The 20,669-nt window shown below is 42.1% G+C and overlaps 1 protein-coding gene across 9 annotated transcripts in view; it reads left to right on the forward strand.

Moving 5' to 3' along the window:
* RNEE/G (RNAse E/G-like protein) overlaps positions 1-20,669 on the forward strand; it is a 424,083-nt gene that overhangs the window by 103,481 nt on the left and 299,933 nt on the right. For all 9 annotated transcript variants that reach the window (XM_089378340.1, XM_089378342.1, XM_089378337.1 and 6 more), the window contains one exon: positions 17,529-19,070. In XM_089378340.1, coding sequence (XP_089234466.1) covers positions 17,529-19,070 — 1,542 coding nt within the window. The remainder of the gene's footprint in view (positions 1-17,528; positions 19,071-20,669) is intronic.

A 20,669-nucleotide genomic window follows, 5' to 3' on the forward strand; every position in this document is an offset into this window, starting at 1 on the left:
TACCGACAACAGAGCTAGCAGTTCTGAGCTGTGTGAGATTTGGCACCGCAGGATGGGACATATGTATCATGGAACCTTGAGGACATTGCGGGAGATCACTACAAGTGTGCCAGATTTCAGTACTGATCACTTTGATACTTGCAAAGGTTGTGCGATGGGAAAATTTGCCAAATCCCCTTTTCCCAGCAGTGACAGCAGAGCGAAGGGGATACTTGATTTGATTCATTCCGATGTGAGCGGTCGGATGTCTCATGTTTCCTTGAGTGGATATGAGTACTATGTTTTATTCATCGATGATTACTCCAGGAGGACCTGGATTTATTTTTTGAAGACCAAGAGTGAGGTCTTCAAGCGGTTTCAGGAGTTCAGAGCTCTTGTGGAGACACAGACAGGTCGGAAGATCAAGTCCCTGAGGTCGGACAATGGAGGAGAGTACACCCTTGGAGAGTTTGTTGACTATTGTGCGGAGGCAGGCATTAGGAGGGAGTTCACTGTTCCTTACAACCCCCAGCAGAACGGGGTTGCAGAGAGGAAGAACAGATCCATCATAGGGGCTGCTAAAGCCATGTTACATGATCAGGGGTTGCCATTGTTCTTGTGGGCAGAGGCCTGCAACACAGTTGTTTACTTGCAGAACAGGAGTCCGCATCGTGCCTTGGGGCACATGACTCCGGAGGAGGCTTTCTCTGGGAAGAAGCCTGATATTGGTCATCTTCATCTCTTTGGATGCATTACATACTCCTATATACCCAAGGAGAAGAGGACCAAACTAGAGCCCACCGCAGAGAAGGGTATCTTTGTGGGCTACAGTGAGACCTCAAAGGCCTTTCGGATTTACATTCCTGCACAGAGGAGAGTTGTTGTCAGACGGGATGTGAAGTTCGAGGAGGATAGGGCCTTTAGGAGGTCATGAGAGTTAGAGTATGTGGATCAGCCAGACCCTCAGCAGCAGTTGAGTCAGTCGCAGGGATCTAGTGGGCAGGGATCAGGAGGATCCGGAGGTACATCTATGAGGATGTCAGGTCCGTCAGTGAGCAGTGGCTCGCCGAGCCAGAGGGGTGTTGCTCCGGGCAGCATGCAGAGCAGTTCATAGAGCAGTTCACTAGGGAGTCCATTGATGGACAGTTCACACGGTGCCTCAGCTTCTACAGGTTCAGGTGCAGGCAGGAGGACAGCAGACAGACAGTCAGGAGTTCAGGCTACTGATGGTGATGAGGAGGAGGAGTTTCATTCTCCTATGGGAGAAGCATGCTCAGGGAAGAGAAAGCCCAAGTGGCTTTAGGACACCTTGAGAGATGCCACATCTGTTGCTGAGCCGAAGAGGCCAGTCAGAGAGAGTAGACCACCTGAGAGGTTTTGTAGCTATATGGCGATGGTTACCAGCATCCTTGACTCTGAGCCTTCTAGCTATGAGGAGGCAGCTAGCCAGCAGGTCTGGAGAGAGGCCATGCAGGAGGAGTATTCTTCTATCATGAAGAATGATGTTTGGGAGGTGGTGCCGAGGCCTGAGGGCAAATCTGTGGTTACTTCCAGTTGGCTCTACAAGGTAAAGCATGCTGCAGATGGCAGCATTGAGAAATTCAAAGCGAGGTTTGTGGCTAGAGGGTTCTCCCAGGTAGAGGGAGTTGATTATGAGGAGACCTTCGCTCCCGTGGCTCGATATACTTTGATCCGCTCCATTATATCGATAGCAGCAGAGATGGGTTGGAAGATCGACCAGATGGATGTGAAGACCGCATTTCTCAATGGCTTCATACAGGAGGAGGTGTACATTGAGCAGCCACAGGGCTTTGAGGTGCATGGGAAGGAGTCCCATGTGTGCAGACTGAAGAAGGCCCTTTATGGCCTGAAGCAAGCTCCTAGAGCTTGGTACTCCAGGATAGATACATATTTGCAGGGGATGGGTTTCACAAAGAGTGAGGCAGATCCGAACCTTTACTTTATTGTGATTGGTGAGGAGCCTCTCATTCTGGTGTTGTATGTGGATGACTTGATCATTACAAGTGCAGAGAGACTCATAGAGCACTGCAAGAGAGATCTTGCGAAGGAGTTTGAGATGAAGCACATCGGCTTGATGCATTACTTTTTGGGTTTGGAGGCGTGGCAGGAAGAGGGGCATTTCTTCCTGGGGCAGGGGAAGTATATTGTGGACATCCTTAGCAGATTCCACATGGAGGATTGTAGACCCATGTCGACACCAATGATCACCAACTGGAAGAAGCTTCATGCTTCGGATTTCGAGTTGGTGGATCCCACATTGTACAGGCAGCTGATTGGTTCCTTGATGTATTTGGTCAACACTAGACCAAATATCTGTTTTGCAGTCAACACGATGAGTCTGTTTATGTGTGAGCCTAGGAAGGTTCACTGGGTGGCTGCAAAACACATTTTGCGGTACTTGCAGGGGACAGTGGATTATGGTCTGGACTACAGGCAGGGAGATGGAGTGAGATTGGCAGGATACACTGATTCTGATTGGGTAGGTTGTGCTTCTGATAAGAAGAGCACTTCAGGGTGCTGTTTTGGGTTGGGTTCAGCAGGAGTGTCATGGTTCAGCCGGAAGCAGCCGTCAGTAGCACTGAGTTCAGCGGAAGCAGAGTATATGGCAACCAGTCTAGCTAGTTGTGAGGCTATCTGGCTTCGCAAGATGTTGTTTGGCTTATTTGGTCAGCTGTTGAGACCTTCAGTGATTTACTGTGATAATCAGAGTTGCATTAAACTCACGGAGAATCCAGTATTTCATGACAGGTCAAAGCATATCGGGATCAGATATCATTTCATCAGAGACTATGTTCAGAAGGGAGTTTTGAAGCTTGAGTATATTTCCACTGATGAGCAGGTTGCAGATATCCTTACCAAAGGCTTACCACGGGGCAAGCATGTCTACTTTAGAGACAAGATGGGTGTGGTGAGGAACACCTTCCTCGGTAAGAGGGAGTGTTGAAATTTGGTACCGAAGGACAGGTGGTTCCCTAAGGCTTTGATCTTTGGCCTAGGGAAAAGTGTCCAAAAGAATTTAATTTTTCTCCTAAAGTGACTTTATAATTTTATAAAGTTAAATCTAATTTAAAAGTGACTTTAAGTGATAAAGTTACTAAGTCTAATTTAAAGTGACTTTTATAAAGTCAATGAAAAATTAGAAAGGAAAAGTGACTTTGGAAATAAATGACTAAGTGGGTCTTTATTAAAGTGGGGTGAATTAAAAAATAAAAAGTGAGATTTAAATGAGCATTTAATCTCAACCATTGATCTAAATCTATTTCAGCCATTGGATTTAGAGATCACCCAAAAGTCACTTGGGTCACCCGAAAGTCATTTGGAGTTATATTAAAAGAGGAAAAGGAGGAAAAGATCACATTCGATTCAATTCTTTCATGAGCAGATTGGGAGAAGGAGAGCAAGAGAGCAAGGGAGATTTCTGAGCAGGGAGGAGAAGGAAACAGCAGCTTGGCACACATTCCAAGGCAGCAGTTGAGCAGATTTGTACAGCTGATTCAGCACACAGTGAATGGCAGATTTTGGCACGATTTTCGAGGAGAGGTTTGCACAAAAATCGAGGAGCAGTTTGTTGGTTTTTCTGCACGCAAAACCGAGGAGACCGTACAACATTCATTGCTGTCCTGTTTGCTGTAATTTCCAGTTTGCTGTGAAGCATGGGAAAAGAGATAAGTTGTAAATTTGCTCGCTGATTTTTTTGCTGAAAATTTCTCACTGTAAAAGGCAACTTTCAGAAATAAAGAAGAGCTCTCAAACTGGTTTTCCCCAAGAGTTGTAGGGGGTTTTTCCAGGGTCACATTGACCAAAAATCTCAGTGTTTAAATGTGTTTTAATGGCTGTTTATTACTGCTGATTTTTATTTCTGCAATTTCCAGCATTCTGTAAAATTTCCAGAATTTGTGTTTTCAGCAAATTTATTTTTTTCAGCTTGTTAAATGTATGGTTATGGGAAAGGACATTTAACTATATGGGAGAAATAAGGAGAAACTGAAAACCGGGGTGGGAAAACAGAAATTTCTACATGAGAATGGTTGATTAAACTATGTTAGGAGGCAAAATAAGCCCATATAATTACCCATTTATGGCGCTCATCAATGCCCATCATATATGCCTTTTATATGCCCATCACGTATGTCTACCGCTCTTAATATGACCAAACGACCTCCTTTTAAAAAACTCAAGGCATATATAAAATGAACTTCACACATGAAGCAACATCATACCGTATATGTCTCAGAGCCAATACGTTGGTCATCTGTAAAATCCAACGTACCAAATAAAAACATTCAATGCATGGTCTCCAAATCAATATTTTTGGCTCTTATGGATATGCATAGCATAACTCAATGGGTAGGCAACGTTCATCATGCAGCTTGAACCCAAAGTTCATAGCAGCATTCACCATAGCAGGGGTTCACTTCCAGCATTCAATCCTCCATAAAATTCAACGCTCCATTGCATAAACCATTCAACGCACAAAAATAAACCCGTGTATTCCGTTCTAGCATCAATTCAATGCACCACAGGCTTTCGACTCTTCTCTTAACACCGCCCATCACAGAGAATATAAAACCTTTTTGACCCAATGCACAGTATTAAAAAAAAAGGATTAACGCAGAGGAAGTTACCAACGCAGACCAGCATATGGCATTCAAAGTTATCCAAGCACAAATCTAACGCTCAAATCGTCCACGTTCACCGCACCATCTTCCTTCAACACTACTTCTTTCAATAGGATCTATGCAGAGGGACAGAGAGCAAGGAATAATGGCAGTAGATAGGAGTTACAGGGTAGAAAAGGCTAAAAATGGGGGCTGGCTTTGATACCTTGTCAGGCTAGGAGTAACTCCACAAATGTAATTGTTTTGCATTAAGATATAACATGGATATATACATGGAGAGGGAGACTATTGGGTTTCATCTCCCAATGTCTCTTTGTCTTCCAATTCCTTTTCTTTTTCTATTTACAATATTTTGTAATGTCCCCAATTAAATTAATTTTGTTAAGAAGAATTCTCATTTTTGCAATTTGGGCGTTGGGAATGTTTTGGCTTGTAAACTTGGGAAAAGTGGGTTGAGGGAGTCCCCACTTAATTTTTTGAGAAATGGAGGTCACCAACAATAGAGAAAAAGAAAATTAAATTGGTAGTGGGGTGTGGGGGCCACCCAAAAGGGGAATTCGAACCCGTCAGGAAAATCAAGCTAGGGAGAAGGGAGAGAAAGGTCGAATTGGTGGAGCCCACAATGAGAGAGAAGGGGAAGCAAAGATAAATAGAAGGAAGAGACACCATTTTGGGGCTTTTGACGAATTGAATTTATGATTTAGAGTACTCTTGAACTGCTAAGCCAAGACTATTTGTGCTGCTTAGCACAAGGAGATTTTTGAGTGGAAATATCAGCACTTTATTTGGTGGACTTGGAGTGCCACCCTAGGAGAGAATTTTATAGCTTATTGGAGAGGAGATTGTGGGTTATTTGCAGCTATACTTAAGCCAGTTTGAACTTCCAGGAGGACACAGTGGCAGAAATCGATTTGCTTGGTTGAGGGGTCTTCAAGGGAAAATTCAGCGGGAAAATTTAGGAGAAAATCTCTTGATATTGGACTAGATTTTGTGGAGAGTTTCAAGGCTGGAGATTACTACTTCGATGAGAACCAAATTTAGCATTCCTAGGGCCTGTGTAGTCCTTTGTTGGGCAAAATTTCTGTTAAAATTTGGTACCGGAGGACAGGTGGTTCCCTAAGGCTTTGATCTTTGGCCTAGGGAAAAGTGTCCAAAAGAATTTAATTTTTCTCCTAAAGTAACTTTATAATTTTTTATAAAGTTAAATCTAATTTGAAAGTGACTTTAAGTGATAAAGTTACTAAGTCTAATTTTAAAGTGACTTTTATAAAGTCAATGAAAAATTAGAAAGGAAAAGTGACTTTGGAAATAAATGACTAAGTGGGTCTTTATTAAAGTGGGGTGAATTAAAAAATAGAAAGTGAGATTTAAATGAGCATTTAATCCTAGCCATTGATCTAAATCTATTTCAGCCATTGGATTTAGGGATCACCCAAAAGTCATTTAGGGTTGGGTTAAGGGAGGAAAAGGAGGAAAAGATCATTCATTATTTCATGAGCAGATTGGGAGAAGGAGAGCAAGAGAGCAAAGGAGATTTCTGGACAAGGAGGAGAAAGAGGCAGCAGTTTGGCACACATACCAAGGCAGCACTTCAGGTAATCCGTACAGCTCAAAGAACAAGCAGAAAAAGGCAGATTTAGTGAGCAAAACAGTGAAAAAAATTGATTTTCAGCACGAATATCGAGGAGGCGATTTTCTGCACGAATTTCGAGGTCTGTCCGTACAAGTCCGTACGGCCGTCCGGACAGTCCGTACGGTCCGTACATCAGTATGTCCGTATAGTGCGTACATCCGTACAGTCCGTACAGCTCGTACAACCATTTTCCAGATTGTCTGTTAGCTGAAAAACACATAAGTTTGCTTGCTGGAAAAATTTCTGTTTTGCTGATTTTTTGCTGAAAAATTTTCTCTCTGTAAAAGGCATTTTCCAGAAATAAAGAAGAGCTCTCAAACTGGTTTTCCCCAAGAGTTGTAGGGGGTTTTTCCAGGGTCAAGTTGACCAAAAATCACTGAGTTTAAATGTGTTTTAATCGCTGTTTTTAATTGCTGATTTTTATTTCTGCAATTTCCAGCACTCTGAAAAATTTCCAGAATTTGTGTTTTCAGCAATATCTATTTTTCAGGCTATTAAATGTATGGCTATGGGAATGGACATTTAATTACATGGGAGAAATAAGGTGAAACTGAAAACCGGGGTGGGAAAACAGAATTTTTACATGGTATCGGAGCTTGAGTGCTGAAGGGCAGTTTGGGACAGCAAATGGAAAAAATACAGCTGCTGATTTTTTCACTCAGAAAATTCCAGCAAGCTGATTTTTCATAAACAGCAGTTTTATCTTTACCACAGCAGTGCTATTTTTCAGTTTTAGGACAGCAAGATGTCATTGGGATTGAGGGTGGAGGATAGGTTGGATGGGCATACAAATTACAGCGTTTGGAAGGAGAGAATGCAGAGTATCTTTGAGGAGGCAGAAGTCTGGGATATCATGGTGCATACAGCACAGCACCCTGTTGTTGTGCCTACTGATGCAACTCAGTTGACAGCTTATAATAAAAAGAACAACAAGGGTAAGAGGTTGATTCTAGACGGAATCAAAGACCATTGCATTCCTCATGTGAGAGGAAAGAGCAATGCCCATGAGATGTGGACAGCATTGTCCAATCTCTACCAGAGTACCAATGAGAACCGGAAGATGGTCCTGAAGGAGAAGCTGAAGAACATTAAGATGGGGAATGATAGTGCAGCTGGATATCTCACAAAGATTACCAATGTGAGAGATGAGTTGGCAGCGATTGGAGAGGCCATTCCATCCACCGAGTTGGTGCGTATTGCAGTGAATGGCCTCCCCCGTTCATGGTTGAACTTTGCTGATGGGGTTTGTGCACGTGAGACCCTTCCCACATGGGAGAGGTTTTGGGATGATTGCATTCAGACAGAGATCAGGAAAGGACAGCTTGGGGCAGCCAAGCCAGTTGAGCAGGATGAGGACGTAGCACTGGTGGCAGGAGGCAAAAAAGGCAAAGGGAAGAAGCAGGCTTCCACAAGCGGTGGTGGAGGCAAAGGCAAAGGTAAAGGTAAACAGGGTAACTCACAGAAGGACTATTCCAAAGTGAAGTGTTGGAATTGTCAGAAGATGGGACACTATGCAGTTGTGTGTCCGGAGAAGAAGAAGAAGAAGGGGAAGAACCAGGATGTGGCAGCTTCAGCTGAGATTGAGGACTTTGCAGGTCGTTTTGACGGGAGTTTGCGTTCATTACATGTGAGTCCTCTAGTGCAGGATCACCTGCCACACAGGTTCAGAGGGAGCATGCTTTTCCCTCGATTAGCGGAGCATCTACAGGTATCTGGGATGTGGACAGTGAGGCTTCACGCCACATGACAGGAGTCCGGGAGTACTTCTCAGAGCTTTCAGAGAGTGGCACTGATATTGAGGTAGTACTCGGTGATGACAGAGTTGTTAGAGCAGTCGGGGTGGGTACACTGACATTTTAGAGGGAGTCCAGACCTCCCTTGAAAGTGTCAGATGTTCTTTATGTGCCAGGGATGAGGAAGAACCTCATATCCGTCTCAGCTTTGGAGGACAGAGGATATGAGGTACTGTTCAGGGGAGGACAGGTGTTGATGTATCCCAGGGGCACTCCAGCAGATTCAGCTAGAGTGATAGGTGTACGCCATGCAAAGGTGTACAAGTTTGCATTCCAGCCCCTTTTGGCATTGAGCAGTAGTACCGACAGTAGAGCTAGCAGTTCTGAGCTGCGTGAGATTTGGCACCGCAGGATGGGGCACATGTCTCATGGAGCCTTGAGGACATTGCGGGAGATCACTACAGGTGTGCCAGATTTCAGTACTGATCACCATGATACTTGCAGAGGTTGTGCGATGGGCAAGTTTGCCAAATCCCCTTTTCCCAGCAGTGACAGCAGAGCGACTGGGATACTTGATTTGATTCATTCTGATGTGAGCGGTCGGATGTCTCATGTTTCCTTGAGTGGATATGAGTACTATGTTTTATTCATTGATGATCACTCCAGGAGGACCTGGATTTATTTCTTGAAGACCAAGAGTGAGGTCTTCAAGCGGTTTCAGGAGTTCAGAGCTCTTGTGGAGACACAGACAGGTCGGAAGATCAAGTCCCTGAGGTCGGACAATGGAGGAGAGTACACCCTTGGAGAGTTTGTTGACTATTGTGCGGAGGCAGGCATTAGGAGGGAGTTCACTGTTCCTTACAACCCCCAGCAGAATGGGGTTGCAGAGAGGAAGAACAGATCCATCATAGGGGCTGCTAAAGCCATGTTACATGATCAGGGGTTGCCATTGTTCTTGTGGGCAGAGGCCTGCAACACAGCTGTTTACTTGTAGAACAGGAGTCCGCATCGTGCCTTGGGGCACATGACTCCGGAGGAGGCTTTCTCTGGGAAGAAGCCTGATCTTGGTCATCTTCATATCTTTGGATGCATTACATACTCCTATATACCCAAGGAGAAGAGGACCAAACTAGAGCCCACCGCAAAGAAGGGTATCTTTGTGGGCTACAGTGAGACCTCAAAGGCCTTTCGGATTTACATTCCTGCACAAAAGAGAGTTGTTGTCAGACGGGATGTGAAGTTCGAGGAGGACAGGGCCTTTAGGAGGTCACGGGAGTTAGAGTATCTGGATCAGCCAGACCCTCAGCAGCAGTTGAGTCAGTCGCAGGGATCCAGTGGGCAGGGATCAGGAGGATCCAAAGGTACATCTATGAGGATGTCAGGTCCATCAGTGAGCAGTGGCTCGCCGAGCCAGAGGGGTGGTGCTCCGGGCAGCATGCAGAGCAGTTCACAGAGCAGTTCACTAGGGAGTCCACTGATGGACAGTTCACACGGTACCTCAGCTTCTACAGGTTCAGGTGCAGGCAGGAGGACAGCAGACAGACAGTCAGGAGTTCAGGCTACTGATGGTGATGAGGAGGAGGAGTTTCATTCTCCTATGGGAGAAGCATGCTCAGGGAAGAGGAAGCCCAAGTGGCTTCAAGACACCTTGAGAGATGCCACATCTGTTGCTGAGCCGAAGAGGCCGGTCAGAGAGAGTAGACCACCTGAGAGGTTTTGTAGTTATATGGCGATGGTTACCAGCATCCTTGACTCTGAGCCTTCTAGCTATGAGGAGGCAGCTAGCCAGCAGGTCTGGAGAGAGGCCATGCAGGAGGAGTATTCTTCTGTCATGAAGAATGATGTTTGGGAGGTGGTGCCGAGGCCTGAGGGCAAATCCGTGGTTACTTCCAGATGGCTTTACAAGGTAAAGCATGCTGCAGATGGCAGCATTGAGAAATTCAAAGCGAGGTTTGTGGCTAGAGGGTTTTCCCAGGTAGAGGGAGTTGATTATGAGGAGACCTTCGCTCCCGTGGCTCGATATACTTCTATCCGCTCCATTATATCGATAGCAGCAGAGATGGGTTGGAAGATCCACCAGATGGATGTGAAGACCGCATTTCTCAATGGCTTCATACAGGAGGAGGTGTACATTGAGCAGCCACAGGGCTTTGAGGTGCATGGGAAGGAGTCCCATGTGTGCAGATTGAAGAAGGCCCTTTATGGCCTGAAGCAAGCTCCCAGAGCTTGGTACTCCAGGATAGATGCATACTTGCAGGGGATGGGTTTCACAAAGAGTGAGGCAGATCCGAACCTTTACTTTATTGTGATTGGTGAGGAGCCTCTCATTCTGGTGTTGTATGTGGATGACTTGATCATTACAGGTGCAGAGAGACTCATAGAGCACTGCAAGAGAGATCTTGCGGCGGAGTTTGAGATGAAGGACATCGGCTTGATGCATTACTTTTTGGGTTTGGAGGTGTGGCAGGAGGAGGGGCATTTCTTCCTGGGGCAGGGGAAGTATATTGTGGACATCCTTAGCAGATTCCACATGGAGGATTGTAGACCCATGTCGACACCGATGATCACCAACTGGAAGAAGCTTCATGCTTCGGATTCCGAGTTGGTGGATCCCACATTGTACAGGCAGCTGATTGGTTCCTTGATGTATTTGGTCAACACTAGACCAGATATCTGTTTTGCAGTCAACACGATGAGTCAGTTTATGTGTGAGCCTAGGAAGGTTCACTGGGTGGCTGCAAAACACATTTTGCGTTACTTGCAGGGGACAGTGGATTATGGTCTGGACTACAGGCAGGGAGATGGAGTGAGATTGGCAGGATACACTGATTCTGATTGGGCAGGTTGTGCTTCTGATAGGAAGAGCACTTCAGGGTGTTGTTTTGGGTTGGGTTCAGCAGTAGTGTCATGGTTCAGCCGGAAGCAGCAGTCAGTAGCACTGAGTTCAGCGGAAGCAGAGTATATGGCAGCCAGTCTAGCTAGTTGTGAGGCCATCTGGCTTCGCAAGATGTTGTTTGGCTTATTTGGTCAGCCGTTGAGACCTTCAGTGATTTACTGTGATAATCAGAGTTGCATTAAACTCACGGAGAATCCAGTATTTCATGACAGGTCAAAGCATATCGGGATCAGATATCATTTTATCAGAGACTATGTTCAGAAGGGAGCTGTGAAGCTTGAGTATATTTCCACTGATGAGCAGGTTGCAGATATTCTTACCAAAGCCTTACCACGGGGCAAGCATGTCTACTTCAGAGACAAGATGGGTGTGGTGAGGAACACCTTCCTCAGTAAGAGGGAGTGTTAAAATTTGGTACCGGAGGACAGGTGGTTCCCTAAGGCTTTGATCTTTGGCCTAGGGAAAAGTGTCCAAAAAAATTTAATTTTTCTCCTAAAGTAACTTTATAATTTTTTATAAAGTTAAATCTAATTTGAAAGTGACTTTTATAAAGTCAATGAAAAATTAGAAAGGAAAAGTGACTTTGGAAATAAATGACTAAGTGGGTCTTTATTAAAGTGGGGTGAATTAAAAAATAGAAAGTGAGATTTAAATGAGCATTTAATCTCAGCCATTGATCTAAATCTATTTCAGCCACTGGATTTAGGGATCACCCAAAAGTCATTTAGGGTTGGGTTAAGGGAGGAAAAGGAGGAAAAGATCATTCATTATTTCATGAGCAGATTGGGAGAAGGAGAGCAAGAGAGCAAAGGAGATTTCTGGACAAGGAGGAGAAAGAGGCAGCAGTTTGGCACACATACCAAGGCAGCACTTCAGCAAATCCGTACAGCTCAAAGAACAAGCAGAAAAAGGCAGATTTAGTGAGCAAAACAGTGAAAAAAATTGATTTTCAACACGAATATCGAGGAGGCGATTTTCTGCACGAATTTCGAGGTCTGTCCGTACAAGTCCGTCCGGCCGTCTGGACAGTCCGCACAGTCCATACGGTCCGTACAGTCCGTACATTCGTACGGTCCGTACAGCTCGTACAGCCATTTTCCAGATTGTCTGTTAGCTGAAAAACAGATAAGTTTGCTTGCTGGAAAAATTTCTGTTTTGCTGATTTTTTGTTGAAAAATTTTCTCTCTGTAAAAGGCATTTTCCAGAAATAAAGAAGAGCTCTCAAACTGGTTTTCCCCAAGAGTTGTAGGGGGTTTTTCTAGGGTCAAGTTGACCAAAAATCACTGAGTTTAAATGTGTTTTAATGGCTGTTTTTAATTGCTGATTTTTATTTCTGCAATTTCCAGCACTCTGAAAAATTTCCAGAATTTGTGTTTTCAGCAATATTTATTTTTCAGTCTGTTAAATGTATGGCTATGGGAATGGGCATTTAACTACATGGGAGAAATAAGGTGAAACTGAAAACCGGGGTGGGAAAACAGAATTTTTACAATTTCATGGAGCTATTGCTAGCTGAGTTGTGCAAGGTTGAGGAAGGGATTTTCCTCTTACCTTCCAGAAGTAATTTGCAGTAATAGCTTGAGGGGGACGCAAAACCACTAGAGGAGGCGTAGCACCAAATTTGAGTAGTTTCGGGAGATCAAAATTAGCCCAAAACATTTCTGGGTTTTGTTGGACTAACATCAAGGATCTGCTCCTAATTTTGTAGAATTTTTGGAGTTTTGGTGCCCCAAAATAACAGAGTTATTTGATAGCCAGTACTTAAATTTGCGGTCCCGGGCGGTCGATAAAATTTTCCCAAACTCTTTCTAGGTTTTTTTGGGTTTGTGGAGGAGAGCCTAAGATTAAATTGGTAGAATTTTCTGAGCATTCTAGGGGGCTCAATCATGGGTTCTTTTCAGCTAGCAGTTGCAGAATTCCAGGGCCAGTGCAGAACTTGAGGAGAAAATGTTTTCTTACATTCGGGAAGCATATTTTCTCACCTGGGGTTGTTTAGCTTGCTTTGGCAAGCCCAGGTGCACATATTCCATATACTTGTACTCTCCTCTTGATAATAAAATGGCTCAGTTTGGTGCAGTTCTGGTGTAAATTTTATGGGTGTTAATTGTTGTTTGAATTTTCTGTGTTGCATTGTGTTTTTGTTTAAATATCACTGTTAAAATTCCAATTTGGAACATTACATATTTACATGGATTTACATAATCCCAAATATTAGGTGTCAACAGTTGTTATGGGAAACTAGCAACGAGTTGTATAGACTGTAGCAAATTTGTATAGTTAATGGCAGAGAGGATGACTATATGATGGTCAACTTTGATTAGTGTGAGGCTCTGATACCAAACGAAATGAACAAAGTTCATATACTAAGGAACATCTGACATAAGGACAATAGGTTCTGTATAAGGCAAATATTTAATAATTGAATAAAGAATACTAGATATGATAGAATCTTCATATAATGGCATGTGATGGTATTCTTATAAGCATTGACTAATCACAACTGTTCATGGTCATGTCCCTTAGGATGTGTCACTTCATTTATTATTATTATTATTATGGATGTTTATTTATATATTTATGCTCATTACAAGGTGCTCTACTTCTTGGTTTGTGTATAAATATTAAAAACACAATGAAGTATCATTTGTAATCATCATCTTGAGAACTATTACTCTCTTTGTTAAAGCGATACTTTAGCCTAATGGCATTATGAAACATCAAGCTTCCCTTTCTTTTGTATTGCCATCTCTATTTGAGTGGGTTCTTTATTCTGCTTTTATGAAATGTTGCTATGACATTTATGATGTTTCTCGATGAGAAAATTCAACAATCTGACTCCAAAAATGCTACTCTGTGACATAACTTTGAATTCAAACCCTCCAAGACAAAGTGCAACCTCAAAACCCCAAAGGCACAAGTTTTCTCTTCATAAAATGCTCAAATATCACTTTTTGCAAGTGAAGAATGAATCCATAATTGATTTTTATCTTGTAATCCATTTCCTTGTTTTTTTGTTTTTCGCTCATGTCACGAGGGGCTTGAATAGCCGGTCAAGAGGGGGTGGTGATATTCCTTCCACTAATGTTCATTTCCCCTCTAGACTGCATCTCTTCTCCACCCTCCCCAACAAATGGGAAGGTGGCGGTTTGTGATGTGCACGGTGATGGATAGAGTTTCTATCCCCTACCTACGTCTTTAGCATTCGCTTATTACGAGGTTGATTAGGAAGAAGCTAACTGAATCTCACATAGGAGAATCCTTCTTGTCAAAAGTTGCCTTTTTGCAAGACAACTGAGAAAGGAACATTTCTTGGCTGAAATGGCCTACTATCTCTTTGAGGGAGAAATAGCTTGAGAAATTCCAGACCATTTTGGGACAATACAAAAAGGAACATATGTTTTTCCTTCCATACCATTTTTTAGGTTGTTTTTATAAAAATGGTACATGATCGTACAATTTCTAGTAAAGTAGGTTGAGACGAAACTTTTGATTAGTAACAACTATACGTCATGTAGGCGCATCTTTGTGTACATAATTCTACCACATTTCCCTTTTTTTTTTAACCAGAATGAGTATAGATTGCAATAAAAATTCACGCCTGTTAGCAACAAAATCGGGGATTTACAACAATTTATCCATGCTTCAACAAGCTGGTAATAATTTCTTTGTCCATCTAGATTGTTACAGTAGATATGGCTATCCTGCCTACAAAAGTTTACCATTCTGTGGTATTTACAGCTATAGCTTCGACAAAATTGAGATAAAAGGTATATACATTTACAGTTCATCATGTTGATAAAAACAAAAAAACAAGACAAAGGTGATCAGATGTCCATTGGAGCTGGGCAGTTTAGATCCAGGCCAGGAGAAGCATCTTTTGAGTCTTTGGAATTCTCCTGGTCTGTCACGCCCTCCATGTTTTCCTCCATGCCTTCCTCCATGGTTTCCACTTTGATCTTCAGATTTCCCAGTTGATGGCGCAGTACATCCACTTCCTCCAATTGCTTGATGCGTTCCCATTTCTCGAGCTCTAGTTCCTGCATAGTCATGTTCTCATGCATTTGCTACATTGGAGTTTGGTTAGGGTCTATCGCATGTCCCAATGGTCCTGTACACAGGTGAGACAGGAACATCTATTTCTACCACCCTGCCCCGAGAGACCGGTCCTCTGCCCTCCAGACCTTGGCCTGTGGCTTCCCCACGTGCCCGACCAAGAACTATCGTCTGTACCTTGCATGATGGCTTCCAAAGCATCACTTTTTATCATGCTTCAGTAATTGTCATTGTTTTCCACGTTCTCCAGTAGGCAGGCACACTTGCTAGACCTTCGGAGTCTGCCCTGATCCTCGGCAGGTATGCGCTTCCCAACCTCACTCCAGCTCCAATTCTCCTCCCATTTCAGGAGAGAATTAAGAACTCGCCCAGTGTCCCAAATCCAATATTCCTGCAAACACTTAGACCTTCCAAAGCCCAAACCTTCCATCGCCTGCGACCCCTTAATTATACTCAGAATTTCATTGCTTTCCTTTAAAACCTTAGATGGGTAGAGCTTTCGACTCTCATTTCGACTTTTCACAACATAAAGCCCTACCTCCGTGACATAGAAACCAATAATCACCAGCCTCGTCTCTAGCGACCAGGCTTTCGCAGAGGCCACCATCCCATACTCAAACATTAAAACATACAAATTCCACATACCATTTTGCAATTTATAACTGCTGCCTGACCGAGAGGTGATGCAAAGATGAGTGAGGAGATTGCTGTAATCGAGATCCCATTAGTACTACATCATAACTCTACCATCCTCCATTAATTCCCCACCAAGCTCCTAATCTCTATCAACCATCCCCACTATTCCCCCACGAGCGAGCCTGGCTTCACTGAGAACCTGAATTAAACTCTGCTCCATAATTCTGAAATCTCTACAAACGCCTAAGGTGATGCGCCGCTCAATTCTCCAAGAACCAGGGCAAGAACAATGAAGCCTTACGCTATGAATTAAGCTTGGAACAAGTGTGGTACTAAAATGCTATATGGTGCCTTGTCTCGTTTGAGTGTGATTGTCCTGCTTGCTACGAGACTGGTTGGAACTTGTAGAGGATGATGCGACAGGTGGAGGAGGAACCCGGGGTGGTGAATATTTCGCGGAGGGGCATAGGAGAAGGGGCCACATGGGAGGGGGAAAGGGAGTGCAATGAGGAATGGGAGGGGAAAGAGAAATAAAGGAAGGGAGACGGGGGGGGGGTGGGGGCAGGAAAGGGGAGGGGGAGGGGAGGAAGTGGCAAGGGGAGAGCTAGTGGGAGGATGGAGGGGCTTCAAATCTTTATGATATGATAAATCTGACTTTTTAACTTTCTTAGCATTCCTTCGAGACTTTAATAACAGCCTACTTTTTTCTCTCTTCATTTTCTTAAGGAATATTTGTCATGTCCACGACATCGTTTATTACTCTTTTTTCCTCCTCTAGATGACATGCCTAATTAGCCTTTCTATCAGCGTCTTGGTTATTTCCCCTCAAGACACGGTAGAATCAGAATGATTCCGATTCGAAAGCAGGGAGCAAGTTCTGGGCTCTCTTAATGATTTGGTTCAAGTTAGTGATCTTAGCCTTTGAAATGTTAATCATATGCCTTATAATGATCATGGAGTCTCCTAACACCTGAATCTTTTTTATCCTATTTCATTGAGCCAGAATTAGTCCCAAGAGCATTCCATACACTTCTGCTTGGTTATTAGTCTTCCGGCCTAGCCCCCAAGCATATTGAAATTCAATGATTCCTTCGGGATTAATGAGAATCCCTCCCCCTCCTACCACCCCAGACCACATTTTCCCTTTAGTTATAGTTTTGTCCATAATTAAGAGATTCCTCAGTCATACTCTTTTGTAAACATCTATCCCGTTAACTGCTTTTGGTTGGTTGAAGCAATTAATAAACTATACTTATCCAAGCTATCTCAGACACTATTTGTTAGTGTTTTGAAGTTTCTTTGCCTTCCTTTGAAGTTGTGATAATGTCACATGTAGAATTTTTTACCATTTAGTGAGCATTCGTCTTGTTGATATTGAATGGAAAGCAATTATTAATAGTTGCTAGAACAGACGTCTTTATTATTCATACCACAAAGCAACAGGAAAATAAAATTGAGGGAATGACATGTACAGCCACATTAAAAAATAAAAGATACAAGACATTATAGTAAAAAATGACGTGGAACAAAAACATACCTTTCATGAAATTGCTTATATGATTATGTTATAAGATAGAATAAATCAAAATTGAATGTGGATTTTATGTCAAATGTTAGATGGCTTCATGCTGATCATTTCCCAAGTTGATGCTAACATATGATTCCAAAATGAAGTTAGCTTTTCAAATCTAGCCAGAATAGAAATTTCTTGTAGGTTAATCTTTGTGGGTCAACAATTGAATTTATAGTTGTCTCACATTTACTAGAATTAGAATTTAATGTTGTCTATTTTCTTTAGATAAGAATATTCTGCATATTTGATAGTCAGATACTGAATATATTTGCTTGATTATTTAATTCTGCAGTATAACTATTGAAAATCCCTATTTTTGGATAGCTATAAATTTTCATTTTTGAGGTCTCTATGAAATTCTGAAACCTGGTTGACTGTTTGCCAGGTGCCCCATGGTACAAGTTTAGAGTATAACTACCTTGTGAAAGGCAGTGAAAATGCCTCAGATGACATTACATGGAGACCTGGATCCACATTGTGCTTGTCAGTGCCATCATCGGAGCGACATTTGAAGAAAGGTGTTGTGGTTCAAGATAGATGGTTGGAGATAGCACATAAAAAGGTTCCAATTGCATCAAAGGGAACTTGGGAAGGAGATAAGGGACCACCTGTCCTGCCTCGTGGTTTTGAAGGTTTTGAATCATCGGGTCTATATAACTTAGTTGTAGAACATTCAGACATAGATATTGAAGAGGCTACTTATCAATTTACCAATACTATATCTGGCAGTGATTCAGCAAATATGTGTGATGCATCCCATGGCTTTGTAAGCCTGGCCGTTGACACTCTATCTAGTTTGGAAGAGGGTGAAATTAATTCAAACTCAGCTCCAGAAAGGGTTATGAGAAAAAAGGATCCTAATACATCAACAGAGCACAATAATCTAGAAGGCCTGAAAGACATTGATCAGCCTATTGAAGAACCCTGGCTTCCAGCTGCTTCTGTTCTGGTTAAAGAGGAATGTATGCTTGAAAATTTGACATTAGGGATTGTATTAGATGGAGTTGCAGAGATTGCAGAAACTGAGGGATCTTTACGAGCAAAGTTGATTTCTGAGGATGAAGCACAACCTACTGAATTGCAAACAGCTCAAGAAGCTATTGGGATGGTTCTTCAGAAGGAGAAGGATGTTAAAACTGAAATAATTATCAACTCTTCAGTATGCAGTATTCAAAGAATTGCAATTTTAGAAGATGGGAAACCAGTGGAAATATTATTGGACCCAGTGAAAACAAATGTGCAAGTTGGAAGTATATATCTTGGCATTGTTAAAAGGCTTCTTCCCCATATGAGTGGTGCATTTGTGGATATTGGTAGTTCAAGGTTAGCACTTCTGACTATATCCAAGAACAAGGTGCCTTTTGCATTTCCTCCTCTAGATGCACTTCAGAAAGAGGATCAGTCTGATGGTGCTTTAACGAAGAATTTGCTGGCCGAGTCACGTTTGAAACACGAAGAGGGAAATTTTAATGAATTATTGGAAAGCACAGGTAATGAGGATGAAATATCCTTAGAATATGAAGATGCTGAGGATGAGGATGGAGTGATGGAGGAAGCACTGGAGGAAACATATAGTCCTGTGAGGGGATTAAATAATTATGCAATTGATTTAAATACTATTCCAAGTGTCAATATGGAAGATGGATACTATATCAATAGAGATGAGAATGACATGAGAGAGGAAAATGATGGTGAACATTATAGCAATGGAGGGTATGTCACAAGCAAGGAAAATCGATCAGATGATCAGATTCAAAACATGGATGTATCTTCTGCTCATCCACCTTCTATGAATTTTACTAGAAAATTAAGGAAATGGATGCATGTTCGAGAGGGAACAAAGATCATAGTTCAAGTTATTAAAGAAGAACTTGGAACAAAAGGGCCACAACTAAGTGCATATCCTTCTCTTACTAGTAGATTCTGGGTAAGACTTGAATGTTCCTTTTCTTGCTACATGGTTGAAGTTGAATTTACTTATCTTTTTTTTTTTGTTTATTTAGTTTCAGCTACTGCATGACATATCTCTAAAAGGGCATGGAAAAGAAACTGGCCTGTCATTTTGATTGTTTCTTTATGGCACTCCAAATTTTATGATGCTTAATATCTCCATTCTTAATTGAAATCGGAACACATAATTTTCCCCGTAAATAGATATGTATAGAGATTTAAATTTTTGCAGTAAAGATTGAATATGAGAATCATCTTTCTTTGCTTGGCTGCAAGAATCCTTTCTATATCAGTATGCCAGATTGCAAGCTATTTATGTTGAAAGCTGATCTAAATTGTCCATTTTTTCTGCATGACAATTATATTGTGTGACAATGGCCACTAAATTTAGAATTGATATAGGTTCACATTCATATAATTTTGTTGTTGTTGTTGAAAATGCACCTTATATTACATTAATGAACAACCTCCAGATCATTTAGATTATTGAGCCAGGCTCTGATTATACAAACTACCTTTCCTCACATACATAAGAAGTGTTTAGTACATCTGCCTTGGCCCCACTCTCTAGAGAGTCTACATCTTTGTTGAAAATGCTAATCTTGGCTGAAATCTGGGCTGGGAATTCTGCCCTAGATGCTCTTTTGTCATCCAAATTCATCCATATGACAATTGTAAGAAAATACGTAATGCAAATTGTATTGCTTTTTCACTGTGTTTAGTGTTGCAGCAGAAATCCTCCTAGGAGTGTTCTCTTTTCTACACTACAGCAAAAGGTACTTATTTTTCTGAGAAATTGGTCTTATAGGGCCTCTTTGACTATGTTGCCACATCTGAAGAGTATATCTCTGCTGTCAAAGTACCCAGGACTTGTACCTGCAATCATCTGCACAGTGCACCCAATTGGGGGTTTTGAACCTGAGTCTCCACATTAATACAAGGCTAATCACCCCACTACTTGCTGCAAGACCACACTCTCATTGGCATTTCTTCATTCCAGAATTGTGGAGCTCTTGTGAAGTGAGCTTTGTCAATGCTGTGGTGTAGGTGAGCATTTCTTGCATGCCTGATCAATTGGATGTTAGCAGCAAATATAATAAAGTATGTTAGGTTTTTCAGTAAATCTGCTGCATGTGGATGTCAGCGGCAAATGCAATATAGAATACTAGGTTTCGAGTCATTCTACTTTTCTTAGTGCCTGCTTTCAGGCCTTGTATTCGTAATTTCATCTGCATGTGATACAAATCATTAATGAATCCAACAATGAATTTTTTAGTAAGTCTTAGCTATCCCAAAAGTCTTTTAGCATTATGACTCTCTAAGTCACTAGGTTTAGTGGATTTCTTAATTCTTTTTGAAAATGTGCAAATTTAATGTTTGCTGATTAAATTTGACAAGGTTCACCAATTATTAGTAAATTAGTCTGAGACACCTGTTAATAACTCAGTCCGAGCTTCCATTTAATAAATAGCTGCATTACTTGTGTAAGAGAACCGATGGTGCATTTCTAGTAGGTGGTGCTATGCCTGGTGAATGTTGTCTTATAATATATATCATTTTTTGAATCTTATATGTT

The sequence above is a fragment of the Pinus tabuliformis genome, chromosome J (genome assembly GCF_031772625.1).
Source record: "Pinus tabuliformis cultivar Carrire ecotype Pingquan chromosome J, CPIR1, whole genome shotgun sequence".
NCBI lineage: Eukaryota > Viridiplantae > Streptophyta > Pinopsida > Pinales > Pinaceae > Pinus > Pinus tabuliformis.